This window comes from Hoplias malabaricus, chromosome 17 (genome assembly GCF_029633855.1).
Source record: "Hoplias malabaricus isolate fHopMal1 chromosome 17, fHopMal1.hap1, whole genome shotgun sequence".
NCBI classification, from domain to species: Eukaryota; Metazoa; Chordata; class Actinopteri; order Characiformes; family Erythrinidae; genus Hoplias; species Hoplias malabaricus.
This window is the reverse complement of record NC_089816.1, coordinates 29,900,593-29,919,581: the sequence shown is the minus strand read 5'-3', so window position 1 is coordinate 29,919,581 and position 18,989 is coordinate 29,900,593. Positions and strand designations below refer to the sequence as shown.

Sequence of the window (18,989 nt, the reverse complement as noted above, 5' to 3'; positions counted from 1 at the left end):
TGTGTGTGGCTGATCTACTGATCCATATTAATTTTAAAATGCAATTAAAACAAGAACATTGGATTTGTTAATTTTGCTGACCTTTTATTGAATGGGCACGAGTACAACATATGATTTCCAATGTTTTCACTGACCAACTTCATTGTGCTTGTAAATATAATCAAATTTAGAATTTGATGCCTGAAGCACACATACAGTCCAGCGTCATCTACTACTGAAAGTGCATGGCCCATCATGAATAGGAAAATCAGACAGTGGTGAACATGGGGTTGTAAAGGACAGGTAAAAAAATTCCCACTTGCAAAAAAAATCCCCCATATTGTCCGAACTTTTTGAGTGCATTGCAGGCATTATATATATATAGAAAAAAGTAAGTCATTAAAAATTGTCTTCATTTCTGTGTACATTTTTCAGTTAAAGTAATTCAATGTAAGAATGGTCTTTTTTGTCTCCTGAACTCCCCCTACCAGCTGCTGAGTGTAATTCACTTTTACAGTACAGTCGTGAAATCAAATCTTAATCTCACACATATCTCTCTCTCTCTCCACTCTGTGCTCTCTCTGCCATAATGTCCTTACCAGGAATACCGAGCTAGATTCTTCTTGCAGCTAGGTAAACACCCATGAGATTTATGTCGTAAAGAGTTATGCATTTCTCGCAAGAGCCCTCCATCCCATGATTCCGAAGTTGCTTAGTCCGGTAAACCAGCAATGGACTCTGGCCGAGCAGCCACAGAGGCTCTATTCACCATATTACAGCTCTGTGGAACATCACAAGCATTTAGAAGCTGTAATTTTAATGTAGAAATACTACAGTGTTTTTTTTAATCTACAGTGTTTTATCAAATCACATATTCTTGTATTTATTGCATTTTTAAAAATGTCCCAAGATGTATGAAGTGGGGTTGGTGTAAAGAAACATTATGCAATATGTTTACCTTAAAATTATGGCTTTATATAATTATAATTATATAATTATAATTTATATAATTATTATATAATACATACATATAATATATATTTTAAATATTAAGTCAAATCTCTAAATGTATTTGATTGTGCTCTACTCTCCCCTGGGTCCTGTTCAGATGGTGTAACATCTTGTGCTCAGCAGGCCTGGAAAATTTGAATTATATACAAAATGACACTTAGTATGATTTGATATCTACATTTATTATTCAGTGAATGTGTTTGAAGACCTCTATCCCTGTTACTATATACAAAGATTTTACCAGGGTCTGTAAAACCCAGTGTTGTGTTAATACTCAGTCTACTATAATTACTCAATAGCATACCTGCAAAATGAGATGCTAAAGCTTAATAAATGGAAGCTTCCACTAGCTTGCCCTAATTAGACGCTCAAATTGATCTCTGGCCAGAAATATGGTTCACCACATGGTTGTGCATCTTCACAAATAGCCTTTCGTAATCCTATCATCTCGAACGGATGAGTATCCGTCCATCAGGGACAGCACGGCCCACTTTAATATTAACAGCAACTGCTGTTTACTTGGAAGTGTCTTCAGGATATGCTTAATTATGTAGCAGAAGGCTTTGTTCTGTGTTTTTTATGAGAACAGACGGACAGATATGTGTAATGTTAGTCTCCTGGGCTTGTTGGAAATGCATGTGCCTTTCCTTCCTTCTCTGCTAATCAGTGGCTTATAAACACTTGTTGTCTTTAGCCCCATGGACATATGGGTACACTTTTACAAGACACTCAGCTTAAGCCGTTCTTCTGTATCTGTTTACAAGCTGTTTGGAGATTCATAAATCTCCAGATATGTTCAGGAAATTATATAGAAGCCTCATATGAGCAAAAGTACACCAAGCCCAATGCCACACATTGGGTAGAGGGTTATAAAAACCAACACCACCCGGTGGAGCCGTGTAACAGTGTTCTCAGTGATGGAACACCAATCAATACCTGTGGGATGAGTTGTATTGGCTTTTCTAACCTCTAAATTTCTAACGTCATTAATCCTCTCATGGCTGAATGGCAACAAATCCTCACAGAAATGTTCCACCATCTGATTTAAAGCCTCCTCAGAATATTAGAAGTTGTCACTGAAACAAAAACAGAGACAACCCCCTTATGATTTCAAAAGAATAGATGGATGAGCAGGTGTCCACAAAGTTGATAATATAGATTACTTTTTTATTTGGTAATCTTGGTCAAGGAGATAGGACTATGTTTGTTTGTCTTGTTTAAAAAAACGTCAAAGCCTGGAGTGATTAGAGAATTGCTTATAGTTGTAGCAGTTAGCAAATGGCAATATAGACCAAAATTCAAACGTGACTCTCATACAGACTATCAAACTATCTCACATACACTATCAGACCTCTCACACTCACCATTTACAATTGCAAGCCTATATTTAATTACATATTCAGTGAGGGGAGCAGACTGAATGTATCTAAGGTTCATCAATTATTTTTACACACGAACACACATTCAATCACAGTGACTAATTTGGAATCAAGACAGATCTGAACACAACCAATTCTCTTAAATATATACACAATATATGATACGTTTTAGTTTTAATAATATTTTAATTTGAAAGACGTTCCTAAACATGAATGAAAAAATCACTTTGCGTACATTATCATCTTTGTATTTTGCATCTTAATTAAAAATCGTCTGCGATGTTAAAGAATATCAATCCATGGACATGCATCTGAAATACCACTTTGCATAAATCCATACTCATTAATTACTGTTTGTTCTGAAAATTCTGTTGCGTAGCTACAGTGCTACAAGTCGAGATGGAAAAAAGAATGAACAAAGTCACAGGCTATGATTATAGGTGCTTGGAGACCAGCTGGATTCATGTCTAAGTGTCATGCTGAGCAGGCAGAGAGGCAGAAACATGTGCAAAGGTGGTATTTTTCTAGCATATAAAAATCCAAGACAAACAAAAGGAACCAAGAAAATAACTTAAAAGACATGTATATAAATACTAATACAAATACAAATACAGAAGAAGAGAGTTTATAAGCTTTATACAAAACCTTAGCCTAACAATCATAAAAACAATGACAAGCTAATGCTATGACTGAAACAAAGGACAAACACAAGATAAAACCACACCTGTGAATCGTTTATTGATGCTGAGAGCAACAAGGGAATAGAATGGGACAAATACAGAACAGAAACATGAAAAAACAACACAAGACAGGAGCAGAACTTGACAGAAGCATTTTGTGTTTTGAATGATAAATATACCATTCAATTCCTTTTACAGGAGATGTGTAAATTTGGGCTAACAACACAACGAAATTAATTAATTAATTCATTCATTCATTATCTGTAAGCGCTTATCCAGTTCAGGGTGGCGGTGGGTCCAGAGCCTACCTGGAATCATTGGGTGCAAGGTGGGAATACACACTGGAGGGGGCGCCAGTCCTTCACAGGGAAACACAGACATTCACTCATACCTATGGACACTTTTGTGTCGCCAATCCACCTACCAACATGTGTTTTTGGACTGTGGGAGGAAACCGGAGCACCCGGAGGAAACCCATGCGGACACGGGGAGAACACACCAACTCCTCACAGACAGTCACCCGGAGCAGGAATCGAACCCACAACCTCCAGGTCCATGGAGCTGTGTGACTGAGACACTACCTGCTGCACCACCGTGCCACCCGAAATTCATTCACCAAACATCAAATTTCTTGAGACCTGGCAGTTGGAATTTTTTCAGTTGGAATCAGTGATGCATCAGTGGATTTCTTCAATGCTATAGAGCAGGGTTTCTCAAACTGTTTATTTTTTTTCTTCAAGGGTCACATATTTTGTCAGTTGACTTATTTTGCAACCCAGGCAACAAACACTGAACATTTACTACATAATAAATTGAAACAATACTGATAATTTTTTCATGGCACCACTATTAAGGATTAGGGCGAATCCCATTTCTCTGTTTTGTCTAGTGGTAGGGGAGTCTCAGTTCTTGTTGGGAAGTAAACCCATATTACATATGGGAAAGTATACATATTGTTTCCTTTAAAAACTATGATAGCAAATATATTATCTTATTTCAATACAGTTTTAAGGTTTTATGACTCTATTCTTCAAAATAAGCATATAAAATTGCTAGTAATAATTTCCAGTTCCACATTAAATGGTGAATTAGTTACATTCTAGCATCTGATGTTACTACTGCAACATTTAAGGTGGAACTGGTAAAACTGGTTCGAAAAAAAAAATAATGTTGCAGAATAATACGCTGAATTCAGTTTAATATCATGCTCCTATCACTGCAGACCTGTGCACTGCTACATTAAGAGTGCTGCTAGTAGCCTGGGAATGAAGCACTGCTTTGTTTTATTTGTGATCTGATGAGGTATCCGGCTCTTGAATTGTTGCCATATTTCATAGCGGAAGATTTTTTACCAGAACACCCTGTAGTTCCAAGGATGACACTCAAAAACTAGGGGTAGGGGTAAATATAAGAAATGGGATGCACATTTAAAGTTAGAACACCAGCTGAGCTAACCACACCATCTTTGTTTCAGCATAACATAAAGCTTACACAAGGGGGCATTTGTGTATATGTTCATTTTGTGTTTATGTGCCAGTTAAAATTCAGTTATTTCATTATTATTTTCCTCTGTGATTCTTTTTGTTTGTTTGTTTGAAACCCTACTATAGAGCATTCTCAAAGGTTGTATGATGCATTTGCATAATGCAAGCTGAGTACTATATTTAAATACAGAATCTCAGTATAGCATATATATTTATGTAGGCAATTTAATGTCATTTATTAGTAGTATTTCGCTGACCTAAGTTGAAGACAGTGGTTAGCTGGAATTCTATGCTCAATATGGCAGTAAAGATGTCATTCATGGTTGTAATCAAAAAACACTTTTGTTTATAAAATTCACAGGGGGTTTCGTCACCATTTGCTAGCTCTCCATTTTGTTTGCACTGGAAACTAGTTTAATGTGTTTACTTAGCAGTGATATCAGTAAATGGCTCATTCAGACATGCTAGGCTTCCTCTCTCTCTCTACTTACATCAGAAAAATAGCGAAGAGCCTTCCAAACAATAAAAATCATGAAGAGAGATTTTGCTTTATTCCTGCCCCATAGGTGGATAATATTGACTTATTTTTGCTGTTTCAAGTTATTTAGATAGGAGCTCAATCTAAATTTGGGACACTGCTGACTGAATGAAAGTGAATACAGAGTGAAAGTGTTACAAAATTAAACCACTTGAGTTACAAACAAGCTTCTGTGGTAATTCAAACAGTGTATAAAAACTTAAAGACACGTTTAACATCAGCCATGTACAAAAAATGGTCATTTCTCTTTTTCAAACATACTGTTCCACCTTAAAAGACACAGAGCTTCTGAATGTAAATAAACCAGAGAGAAATGCAGCACCCCAAAATTGTAGAAATTCAATTTAATACTAGCCAGAAAATGTAGCTTTCTTTTTAGACATAAAACTGTTTTTATTATTATTATTATTATATCTCCCCCAAAACTCATAATGCTCACAAGGCTCCTTTGTGGTGTAAAGCACTCAAAGTAATTGTTTAATGGGGACATGTTTGATATGCATATGGTCTTGTTCCATTTTGTTTTTACAGCTAGAACACTTCACTGTTGAGATTATGTCTGAAGAAGCAAGTATTTTAATTTCACAGTCAAGTTATGGGAATAAATGTAGCCTTTTAATATTCAGTTCAACTTGTCAAACAGAAGACAAATGAACCTGGCTTGTGACAAGTGAACTAATAATTGCTTCTTCACACATTCTGTATACGAATGTGAGGAGAATATCAAGTATATACTGTTATGCTGGAGTATCACAGACAACGCAGCATTTTCCATCAGACTCTTAACATCAAAGGATGCCTCAGCTGGCAAAAAAACCCTTCTTCCTAATGTATCATTTCCTCTGTGGGAATGGTGTAAGTGGGCTGTAGCACAGATGGGCACATTTGACAGATGCCTAGAGGAACAACTGTCAAATAAATAGTAGACTCCAAAAAGAAGGTAAGCTTTCATAGGAATGAAAGAGATAAGTCTTAAACATCCAAATCTTTAATCAAGGTTCATAGGATTACAGATACTTTACAAAGATCAATTAAAATACATCCTCTTTCATTAATGGTACATTGCTTTCAGTGTATCATTTTTCAAACTGGTGGAAGAATAGAAAACAACAAATTCATTTATATATATATATATATATATATATATATATATATATATATATATATATATATATATATATATATATATACCATTAAAAATTAACAACCTTGAAAATGGCAAGTGACAAGCATTTATTCTTCACTGCATTCATAAATTCAATCAAGGAAAAAACACTGCAAAATGTGCATCAATTTCTGTTCTGTTCATGGGGAAAATATTGTGTCGAAAATATGTCTGAGTTTTTGTTTAGATGAATTAAAGATGGTGATTTTAATGTTAGCAGTCAAAAACCTGGCATAATAACAGTTTTTTAAAAATAAAATGATAATGTATTTTTTAATACTACAACAGTTACTATAAGATGTCAAAAGAGCAGGATAATGTTACAATTATACATTACACAAATTCTTTAAAGCTTAATTGTACACACAATATATTTTAGGATTCCCAATATATTGTGGAATCTACTTATGTATTCTGGCAAAATAATGTTATTTTAGGGTGGCACGGTGGCACAGCAGGTAGTGTCGCAGTCACACAGCTCCAGGGAGTTTGTTGTGGGTTCGATTCCCGCTCCGGGTGACTGTCTGTGAGGAGTTTGGTGTGTTCTCCCCGTGTCCGCATGGGTTTCCTCCGGGTGCTCCGGTTTCCTCCCACAGTCCAAAAAAACACACGTTGGTAGGTGTATTGGCGACTCCAAAGTGTCCGTGTGAGTGTGTGTGTGGTCCTGTGAAGGACTGGCGCCCCCTCCAGGGTGTATTCCCACCTTGCGCCCAATGATTCCAGGTAGGCTCTGGACCCACCGTGACCCTCAATTGGATAAGCGGTTACAGATAATGAATGAATAATGTTATTTTAAAATGTGCCCTGTTTAGAAAACAGCATTAATCATTTAAATAAGGATTTACATTTCTTTAATTCATGTTTTTTTTCCAAGGTTACATTTTAACATTATGTATTTTTTAATCTGTATTTGTATAAGTGTGAATGTCCATTTTGTCCCTGATTGATCTTTAGTATAGAAACACAGATTAATTTTTCGATGGGAAATATGTTCACAATAAAACTTATCTAAAAATACTTATAAGTCAGTGGTTCCCAAAGTGGGTGGGGCATGGGAACTATTGCACAGGGGTTGCAGCAAGTCAAATGAATGAGATGCATAGTAGATGTCATTAGTAACAATTCCACTGTAAAGGTGATTTGACACCTTATTTTTTTGTTCAATAATAAGTTGCAGTTTTGTATGAATTAGTGTTTAAAGTAAATTCCAGTGGAGTCTGGAACCAAACAATTTCTAAGTGTTAGAAAATATTTTATGTAAGACAAGGGGGCCTTGACAGAAAGTTTGGGAACCACTGTTATAACTGAGCCTCAGTATCATATGCTGCTTCAGCTTCTAAGAAATAAAAGCTGAATGAAACAGCCAAGCAAAGCTTGTTTATATCAGTTCCAGAGAAAAGGAGCAAACACTGTAAGGCTATAAGTGGAGCTTTGAGATTTGCAGTGAACTGTGCCATGATCCATTGAGTGTGTAAATCTGCTGAACTGTGTTGATGTTAATATATTTGACATCCCTCCATGCACAGGACCTGATACGACGCGACATCCTTTACTACAAAGGCCGCATCGACATGGACAGGTATGAAGTGAGAGATGCGATTGACGGACGGGATGACGACTTCAATGTCAGCGTCAAGAACGCATTTAAACTGCATAACAGGGACACAGAAGAGATCCACATCTTTATAGCCAAAAAACTGGAAGAGAAGATTCGCTGGCTCAGGGCTTTTCATGAAGAGCGTAAAATGGTGCAAGAGGATGAAAAAATAGGTATATTCTTAAAAACTCCTCTCATGTTGTTTTGTTTAATCAAAATTAATGATTTTTCTCTGGTCTTAAGACACTTCTTAAATACAATCACTGTCCAAAATAAAAACATGTATCTCCATTTTTGTTCATTTTTAGTTTACCGCAGTAGAAATACTCTAAAATTACTGGGAATGTTTTTTTTTTAAACATTAACTTCCATGAAAAGTTACAAAGGTTTTTCCTTCGCCTGTAAAATTACTATTTTTCTGTTGTACAGTGAAGATATGTTTGTTCCCTCAGATGAGTCAAATAAATAAGACTCATTTTGGCTTGTTCATAGGCAGAATACAGATCAGATATTGTATATATATCGTACAAAATTTTAGGCACCCTATTTGTTTTGAGTACAAATTCTGTTATATTTATTTTATGAATTCTGCATTATTGAGTCAGTACAAAAACATTTTAGTTTTACTTTACTACTGCTACTAATAATAATTCATTCATTATCTGTAACCGCTTATCCAATTCAGGGTCACGGGGGTCCAGAGCCTCCCTGGAATCATTGTGTGTAAGGCAGGAATACACCCTGGAGGGGGCGCCAGTCCTTCACAGGGCAACACAGACACACACACATTCACTCACACCTACGGACACTTTTTGAGTCGCCAATCCACCTACCAACGTGTGTTTTTGGACTGTGGGAGGAAACCGGAGCACCCGGAGGAAACCCACGCGGAAACAGGGAGAACACACCACACTCCTCACAGACAGTCACCCGGAGCGGGAATCGAACCCACAACCTCCAGGTCCCTGGAGCTGTGTGACTGCGACACTACCTGCTGCACCACCGTGCCACCCTATGAATTATCATTCATTCATTCATTATCTGTAATCGCTTATTTGTTTTCTTTTCAGGCTTTGAAATTTCTGAATATCAAAAACGGCAAGCAGCCATGACAGTGCGCAAGGTGACCAAACAGAAAGGTGAGGCACCAAAGCGATACCAGGTGAATTCAATTTTTTTCTATTCCTTCAGGTGACCCTGTCTTATCATTGCTGTTTTGGCCTCTTTTTTGGAAACTGTCAGCTGTGCATCCTTTATATTCTTCTTCTCCTTTTAAATGAACTAAGCTGTGGAGGAAAACCACAGTGCTAAAACTGAATTTGTGAGCTATTCTTTTAAATTCTAGTTCAGTGACACCAATTATGTCATAGGCACACAGTTAAATAAATAACACAGCAGCAGTCTGAGAGGTTTTATTCTCATGTCATAATAAAACACTGCAGCCCGTGGTCGTATTTGTAGATTCCTATTTTTTGTATCTATTTTTAACTAATTAATCTATTTTCTCAAGAATTCTCAACTATCTCAAAAATACTAATGAGCATACATTCAAGACTACATCAGTCCATCTAGTATTGTAGGACATAGTCAGTGTAAATAGTCAATTAAACATCAATGAAAAGACAGAAAAATATTTATGCATGCTGACTATTGAATAATATTCTGTGAATATAAACCAATAGATATCCATGTATTTACCATGTAATTAATTTTTTGTCTTTTAAGTAAACAAAAATTGCATGGACAATTTTGTATTGAATGTTGCTTAAAGTATTTTGAATAATACTTTCTTCTTGTCATATTTACGCCTTGTTTTTGAAATCCATTGTACTTCACTGACAAACGGTGAAGTATTTTCTTGAATTTGCAGATTCATTTATAGATATCATCTTGAGAAAGAGGGCCATATTATATGGACATGGTATGAAAATGATAAAGGTATATTTATAAGCGTTCTATGTAGAGTTCAAACTTTCTCCAAGATGCCATGGCAACTGCTGTGAAACTGGCTCTATAGCTAAGTGGGCGATAGCAGCAATGCTACTGTTGATGAGGTCATAAATATATCCCTGGGCTTGAGCGTCCCTGGAATTTAAGATGCATAGAGCACTTAATATCAAATACTTAACCAGCAATTCAGGTAAACAAGCAATTGAGCTCAAAGCTTGCTTTGGTGCTAAAAAATAATTGCTCTGTTTTCTCGTTCAAGGTGCCATGGCAACTTCCCAAGTTCTTAGCTACAAATATCAATTGTTAAAATTGATATTAGTTGTAGTTGTAGCCTAGTAGGAATATATAGATATGCTTTTAGCTTTGCATAGAAACCTAGTAATTCTAGAAATTAGTTTGTCTTTCTCAAACATGTGTTCATGTATATACTGTATGTTTTATGAAGCATGAGTTGTCATAGTTGTACAATGGCTGCAATGCTTTTAGCTTTGTTAGTAACAGTTGTTTCCCATTGTCCACTTTTTCCCTTTTCCACTCTTCTCTTTCCCTCTGCCTCTTTGCTGCTCAGTTGTGAGCCAAAACAGGTATGTGCCCCCTTCATCCCCCTCCCAGGACCCTATAGCCCCAGGACAGTATGTACTCCCTGATGACTTGACACAACCAGATGTATTTGAGATTCATCACCCAAGACGGAGCCAGTCTCCATTCAAATGGCAAAATTTTGGTAGGTTAGCATTGTTAAAAAAATAACCAAAATTCTTGAATTCCTCTCTCCGGATGGTGGTATCTGCTTTTTGTTGAACTTCAACTGAGTATGTGGTATTGCGGAAAGACAATAGCAATAGATTTTGGACTTTGTTCATCCGGAGATTTCAACATTCAGTGACTGTCATGCATTCATCAGTTGTTTTTGCTCAGCAGTGAACTCTTCTTACCATGGTTAGTTGCACAGTTATCAACGCTTGTGTCACTGACCATTACATAATGTATATGTTGGTATAAAATAGTAGAAAAATAGGATTTTAAAAGAGTAGTTCATCCAAATTCTTAAAATGGCTAACAATACATTAAATCTAACCTGGGCCAATTAGACTTAATCTTTCATAACGTTAAACTGGTGTTAGCAAACTGATTTTAGCAACTTAAGAATTTTGGGGAAAATGTGTTCTCTTTAGCATAATACAACAGAAAGACTACTGTGCCAAAAAGGACCTCGAAGTTGAAACAGGTCTATACAGAGGGGTTTTAATCATCTCTGAATATGCACTATGAAAGTGTTGAGCACTGAATGCTTGCTCTTACTGAGATTTTTTTTTCTGAAGTCTCACTGGCATTGCATCTTACTTTGAGATGATCAAAGGGTTCAGGAGCAAAATATTTGCTCTGTACTGTCTTGTCTCTAAGCGGGTTGAGGAATTTATTACTATTTTTTTCTTTGTGTGAGGGCCATGTACATTCTTTTGAAGGTGCACAATTGCAGTTGGATCCTGTGAAAATCAGCTTAACATGACAAAAGCCTGTACCAAATCTTCTGAACAGGGTATTCGTATATTCTCTGTGAAGGTGACTATCCGTATTGAACTTTATTGTTTGCCAAATGTTCCTTCTCAGAATACTGTAGTTTGTGCCAAAGTCATGTTAAGCATATACTGTAGATTCCTTCAGCGTCCAAAACAGCCAATTCCAGATCTTCTCATTTGAAGCACTTTACTCAATGTTCAGTTATAATGTCTTAGTAGCATTTTCAGGCCTAAATACACACTTCTATTGATTGTTTGAATAAACTTTTGATAGTTGCTTAGTACTGTCTTTGATTTTAGACAAAGGAAAAAAAGCAGTGTTAAGCTGACATTAAGGCATTATGCTGGAACATTTAGAAAAATGTTCCGAATTTCATATAAAGAGAATGAATTCATGAGTACAGCTTAAAAGTAAGCTTTGTGCAGTATGCCCGTTGTAAGAATAGGCTCTGATGTTTTTTCTATGTCCATTGAGGTCTTGTTTAAAAGTATACTCCTGATATTTTTTGTCAAATGGTTTTTATTTTTGTTTGTATTATATCAAAACACTCTAATAAGCACAGCCAAATCATTCATAAAATTTGTATTTAAGAGGGATTTTTTTGTCTTATTTTTCATTTTCGTTTTATTATTTTGTCTAATAGCTGCACTAAATGCTATTTATCAGTCTTACTGATAACATAAGTATGAATAAATTGAGTTTCATGTACATATGTGGACAAAATGTATTACCCGTGAAATCTGGTTGCTGTGTCAGCCATGTTAAATGTATATGAAAGTACATTCTTTTGCCAAGAACACTTTGTGACTATGACCATGGATTGAATCTGCCTGCTGTAGCTTTTAATGGCTAGACTGAAAGCCAAAGGATGGACAGCCAATCCCTAGAATATTTAAAACCCTCAACAATATTTGCAGCAATTTATTGGTGATAAGGAACTGCATTTTACACAGCACAATGTAGAAAATGTAATGGAGGTGACATATATCATTTTGTATAATATGGATTTACGAGCATAGATACTCATAAATAAATGTGATAAATCTCAAAATATATAACCTTTTGATGTGAAAGAGTAATGCACAGATTTGTTTCATTTTTTTCTTCATTATTTAGTACCAATACCTGATCTGACATGGGGTGGGTCGTAAACTGTGTTGCGAATTTAAAAAGAGTGCGATACAATCAATTTTTGAACTCTTTGAATTCTTAAAGGAATAGTCCAGTGTTTTTTTGCCTTAATTGCTCTCTGCTTCATCTGTAGCACTGGTTAATTCCCATGATCAATTATTATGACTGGACTTGGCCAAAGACAGTTCTTAAACAATGTTATTTTAAAAGCCAATGCGCAGGGGCTTAAGCTAAGTTCTAAGCTAAGAACTATTATACAGTTGCAGCATAGAGGAAATAAGTTTAAAATGAACAGACTACTCCTTTAAAGACATCCCTGTGGTATTGTAGAGGTTGAAAGATAAGCTCAGGTCAAGCTCAGAATGTGTTTACGTGTTCTGCTAACTTTCAGTGCATAAAACCCCAGCATCATTGAACAGTGCCTTGCAGCATTTGACTAGTGTTTCATGATTGAGGTTATAAAGCCTGCATTAGTTTATTTATTTCCAGCCACTGGAATGTATATTTCACAGCAGTGTAATGTTACATTCAATGTATGGGATGGATTTGAGTGTAATAAGTGATACAGTACATGGTGACTCCCAAGATGACAGCAAATTGATGCCACTATGTGATGGTGGTGGCTTCAGCTAAATTTTGTCAGCATTTCAGGAACGGTTATAACTACAACATATTTTTTTACCCTAAACACTTATATACTGCATCTGTAACATTTGGTCATTTACAACTCAACACTAATATCTCTAAATAGAACATTAACAAAAAAATGCTTTTAATAATAAGGGGGCCATTTTCGGTGGCCAAAATGAAATACACCATTTTGCCTAATATTGTACCTCGTCTTCCAGAGTGTTAATATGTTTAAGTTTCTCCCCCTTTCTACTAGAAGTAAAATTGACAGTTTTTACGCTTCTGTGAAGACGTCACACTACTACCATTGGCAACATTCCTGGTCATTTGTAGCAAATGAACTAATTACAAAAGTGACAGAAAAAATTTTTTGTTTAAAAGCTAAACATTCTGACTTTGTGGAACCTACCTCAAAAAATGTAAATGATATTATTTTATTAAATGACATTATTTCCAGTTGAAGTTGAGGAATTACATTGTTTCTCCTTCTCAGGCTTCAATTCCTGGAGGCATTGACTTCACTACTGAAATACTGTTTTCTGCAGACGTGGACAAATTTGTTAGTAGTCTTTCATGAAAAAAAAATGTCATTTTTTTCTTGAAATAACCTGAAACTGACAAAAAATTAAATAGAATCCATAATTGTTTATTAATTTATTAATATGGAATATTTTACTCCTTTGATCTTTGATTCAAGAGAGTGCTTTAAATAATACAAAAAGGAAAATGGCATAGATAAAAGAGATGAAATGTTTTCTGTGTATTACTTTTAAAGGCAGTCACTTCAAACAAGCAATCTATGTAGCTCTCCTGCACCTGTCAAGAGGTAGTTTGGCCTACTCTTCCTGAGCAAACTGCTCCAGCTGTATAAAGTTTAAAGAGCCTTTTTGAACAGTACGTTGCCGTTTCTTTTTATAGATATTAGATAGATGTCAGATCAGGGCTTTTCCTTGTCTCTTGTCTACCATTTGTACTGTCATTCTGTTCAATCTCAGGTTGAGTTTCCTGGTTGAGTTTTCTGAGGAAGTCGGCTACAGCCCTATGGACCTTAAATCTCTCATTTATATCTAAAGTTGTAGAAACATCCAACAAGATGGTTTTATAGATTTTAACATGCTCATCTAGAATATGCGTTTTTATCTCCTGACAGGACTCTACTATGCCTAACCAAACATACCACTAGTGAATACTCCCTTTAAACGGGCTAAGACATATGAAATTTCACTATAATTCATATAAAACATTATTTATAATCTAATACCAGTACCAGTAATGTTGTCCATGCAATTTTAGAACATTTTGTAAAAAAGAAAAAAAAGCAATAATTTATCACTTTTCACATTTACTTTTTTTTAATTTATGACTAAAATAAATACGGGTATACTTAAAACAATTACTTTCATTCATTCATTCATTATCTGTAAGCGAATATCCAGTTCAGGGTCTACCTGGAATCATTGGAATCAAGGCAGGAACACACCCTGGAGGGGGCGCCAGTCCTACAAAGGGCTAAAACAATTACTTTTAATTTTGTATTTTTTTTCTAAAGGACTCAATCATTGTTTACATTTTCTGTAAGAGTACCAGCAAATTTGTCCATGTCTGTACGTCAGCTTATATAGCAGCTGACAGATCAGCTTTGTTTTCATCTCTTTAAGGTGTATGTGCTGTTTTATTTTGGTTTTTCTGTAAATCTCATTACATTCTGTCTATTCCGTTCAGTTCTGTCACAAATATTGACTCCTGTTTCCACCCATTGGGTTTAGGTTTGTTTGTTGTGCATTTTCTTTTTTGCAAGGCATATTGATTTGAACTTTCATCTTTATTGATGAGTTGACATCTCCTGTATGTTTTCCTGTTATAACTTCACAACTTGTTTATTTTTGAACCAAATTAAGAAACAGCTAATTGGGATAAACCGGCATCTTTTGCGACACTCTGCATCCGATTTCCTTCTTGAAATAGTTTTATATTCGTTGTAATTCTTTCCAGTGTTTGATAACTGATTGACAACTGTGTCTTGTGGAGCTTTGTTTTTTTTTTTTTTTTAATCAGATCTGTAAACTCTCTATTTTAATGTCAGAATAATTTGCACTTTTATAACTTATAAAAATAATCTCTAATTGATCTGAAAAACAAAACATTTTTTTTTGTCGTATGTTTCACAAAGCCAGAATGTTCTGCTTTTAAACCAAAATTGTTTTGTGTCATATTTGTGGTTTGTTCATTTGTTATGAACATAAAGCTGGGTGAACATCCTCAATTATGGTTATTTCATCATTTGTGGGGTAGTAAACAGTGCACCATTTACTGTGAAGATCTGATGGCATTTAGCCACAAGAGCATTTGTAAATGAAATCAGGAACTAATTGTGAATGTTACAAATGCCACTTCCATCACAGAGGGAATACGCTGTCACTGCTCCACAGCCCAGTACTGGGCTGACTTTTACCCCTCTGTTATTGGGCATGGTATGCTTAAGCTCATGTAATCAATTTCATGCTTTTCTTTGAAGATACACAAGCTGTGTACTTACAATTAAGCATCTGTGTCCAGTAGTTTTTAAAGAACTCTATTTATGAGCATGGCTACAAATATAAGGTGTGCAATTGGAACATATTCTGCAATTCACATCTGATATTTTGTCCTGGATTTTTTTCTGCGTTTTTAAATATACACAGATTTGAGCTTGGGTCTCTAAAGACATGTTGTTGAGGAACGTCTTTTAACAATGATAGCAGATACAGAGGCAAAGCCTCAAACAAATGTTAAAGAAGTATTTTCTACTAAACTCTTGTGATTAGATGCAAGTATGTGATCTGTTTTCTTTGACTAAAAGAAAGTTTGGTGGAGACAAAAGCTCTTTCCACTGAACTTTAATTTTCTGGTTTGTCTTGAGCTAGTTGACAGCTCTGCTATTTTACTGCTCCTTTTAAATCACATTTTGCACAGTCTGCATTCATTTGGTCCAATGCATTGTGTTATAAAAAAAAAAAATACAGAAATCTGGTAAGTTCTAATGTAAGGTCACAATGTTATAGCTCTTTCTCACTTGTTTCTATTATAAGCATATTTGACACAATCATTTTTCTGTTCTAAAGAGAAGGAAATGTCTCCTGGTAATTAACCATAAAGTACAGATGCAGCAGATAGAGTTTAGGTTGAAAAAATGCTGTTGAATTGCTTTAATGAGGGGCTGAGGAAATGCTTTGGGCCAGAGTTGAATTGCTCTCTTTCCTCTAGACACTTTTGCACAGTTTATTTTAAGTTAAGAATGTGATGACAGGATTTTATTTGAAACAGTTGTCTAATCATGTGTTTCTGAACCCAGCAGCTACATATTGTATGTAATGTAGATATGGAAAATCATGTATCAGAAATATTTTACGTATTTGAAGTATTTTAAGTATGAGACCTATTTTGTACAGATGAACTCTATGCTAGAGTCTAGAATTAAATAGGTGCATGCTGAGTGATCTGCATGGCATACAAACGTTCTGTTGCTTCCATCAATGTATTTACAGATATTTACTTTATTTACATTGCTGTATAAGTTATTTACTTCCTTCGATTCCAGGTGGATAAGTGAGGCCTCAGTTGAAGGACTTAATTTAGAAAACATTTTTTTTTTAAACCACAAAAAGAAGTATTAACACTGTTCCATTGTCGATGACAAGTCTAAATTTGAGCGTAATGCTCGTCATGTGCCCCCTTGCCAATTAGAACAATTGTAAATGAAAGGAAAAACAAGCTATTTCAGTTTGCACTGCCACGACAGCAGGAAGCATATGCTGCGTTCATTACAAAAACGAAACACCGAATACAAATAATTCACCTGGCTTACTGCAGTCAGTTTTATTTCATCATTAAACAGACAAGAGTTGGAATTAGCATAGTCATTTAAACTGGCTTGTTCCAATGTAGACTGTAAAATGAATGGAGGTTAATGCAGGGTCATGCTGCAGAGATGACAGCATGTGAAGCATGAAAACAGTGCTGTGTTCTCTTTGTTGCCAAATAAATACACTCTTTATGGAGTTATTTTCACATATTTTCAAATGAACTTATTAGTATATTGTTTATGAATGTCTCCCTGTGTTTTGTATAATACAGGGTTACCCCTGTAGACCTATCATAGACAGTCATTTGCTTGCGTCGATGAATGACCTGTTATGATAATGTTTACATAGACAAAGAGGATTTATCATGTTCTACTGCCAGGTTATTAAATAAATAAGGGAATATTTTTTTTAATACTTATAAGTGGAAAGTGACGTTGGACCCAGTAATACAAGTTGATTAGTGCCATCATGCTAATCTTTTTAATTAAATATCACAATTGCATTCTTATCGGCAGAAGAAGAGCACAAGGGGATTCTAGTGACAATGGTGTGATTTTATTATGTGCCCATTGTGAACTCAAGCTGTATTTAATCAGTCATTTTAAACTAGGTGAAAAAATTAAAGTGCGCCAAAGACAGGGAATTCCACCATTTATTTAAAGGCCCAGTACGTCCATAAGTAAATAATTAGGGACTGAGGAAGTATGCTCCATTCTTGTTTTTTTAATGGTGGCAGGAACCAGAGATCTAAAGCGTTCAATAACATTCAATGCCTTTAAAAATGGTAACTGGTCATTCATGCAAGAGAGTTTTGGCATGAAACTTTTTTAAATACTGAGGAAGTAATCCCCAAAGGAAACTTTTCCCTTTAACATCATTTTACCACTGTCTACATTATGTGCCATTGCTGTCAGAAAAACAAAAAACTCATATCTCTATTTCATTGTTTATCATTTACTCCATTGAAAGTTAAGAATGTTTTTTTCTGTTCATGTACATTTTATTTTGGAGGTTTTATTTTTTTTACATTGACAAAATATAATCATGCGTAAATTGGCTGGTTGTTCTAAATTTTTGGCTATATTTGAATTTCAGTCGTCATAACCTCTGGTTCCTATCACCACTTTAAACAATCCAGTTGGTAAGATTTACTTTAAAAATTCCAAAAATTGACACAAATCTGAAAGGTTCTGGCCAGAATTTTCCTGGAAAAATGATGTCACTTAGGGGATGTTCCATTGCATTAATAAAAATGATTGTCAGAAATGGGTACTTTTTAAGTGTATTTTTGACTGGTGAACCATTTTAATCTTTGGGAATCATTTAGTCAGAAGCCTTTTTTTCCTCTCAATTCCACTTCGCAGCCAGGATTATGTTACAGTGGATGCGATGGAAAGGTATAGCCTAATCTTTTGACAGTGAATTTAAGCATTACTTTTCATGCAAATCCTTTTTGTTGTAGTAAAGAAAGCACTGAGAATGTGTTGTATGTAATAAAACTGAATTCTGTATAATGACTGATGTAATTTGTTGCAATTAAAAAACGAATATGTTGATGTACTGTGTATTGTGGTTTTTGACTGACGCAACAATGAGGTTCATTCATTTGGGATCTTGGGGGATTTTGAAGGGAATAATTAAGATGTTATTTTGCCCTGCATTGTTAGTAGCTCAATTCTTGAGGGTTTTGTTTAAACGTTATGTTATAACAAATCAGCCTGCTTAATGCATTTCTCTTCCCTGAATTCCACGCTCACACTAATTAGACCAGAAATTCATTCTCATCTGAACTACTGCTCTGTCCCAATGCTAAAATCAACCATATCGCAAAACACATTTTATCTGCAGTTCTCCTCATGAATTGAACAGGACCAAGCTTCTGTGTTTGAGCAGGATTAGTTCAAGATTTTGATTTGTCCTCTTTGGGACTGTTTCCTCTCCTCACAGCCTGCTTGTTAGCAGAAAGAACAGAAGGCTTGGGGAATAACACCTCATTTCCCTGTTATCTGTCACTGTCATGTAGTATTTTTGATGGGTGAGAGATCCGTGAGAGTTGGGTAGATATTTTACAGAAGTATCCTG

The 18,989-nt window shown here is 35.4% G+C and overlaps 1 protein-coding gene across 5 annotated transcripts in view; it reads left to right on the top strand.

The window, feature by feature from the left end:
- Positions 1-18,450, top strand: part of arhgef9b (Cdc42 guanine nucleotide exchange factor (GEF) 9b) — a 62,169-nt gene extending 43,719 nt beyond the window's left edge. For all 5 annotated transcript variants that reach the window (XM_066648533.1, XM_066648532.1, XM_066648531.1 and 2 more), the window contains 3 exons: positions 7,763-8,006; positions 8,904-8,972; positions 10,352-18,450. In XM_066648533.1, coding sequence (XP_066504630.1) covers positions 7,763-8,006; positions 8,904-8,972; positions 10,352-10,533 — 495 coding nt within the window. In that variant the 3' untranslated portion in view covers positions 10,534-18,450. The remainder of the gene's footprint in view (positions 1-7,762; positions 8,007-8,903; positions 8,973-10,351) is intronic.
- Positions 18,451-18,989: the final 539 nt, after the last annotated feature.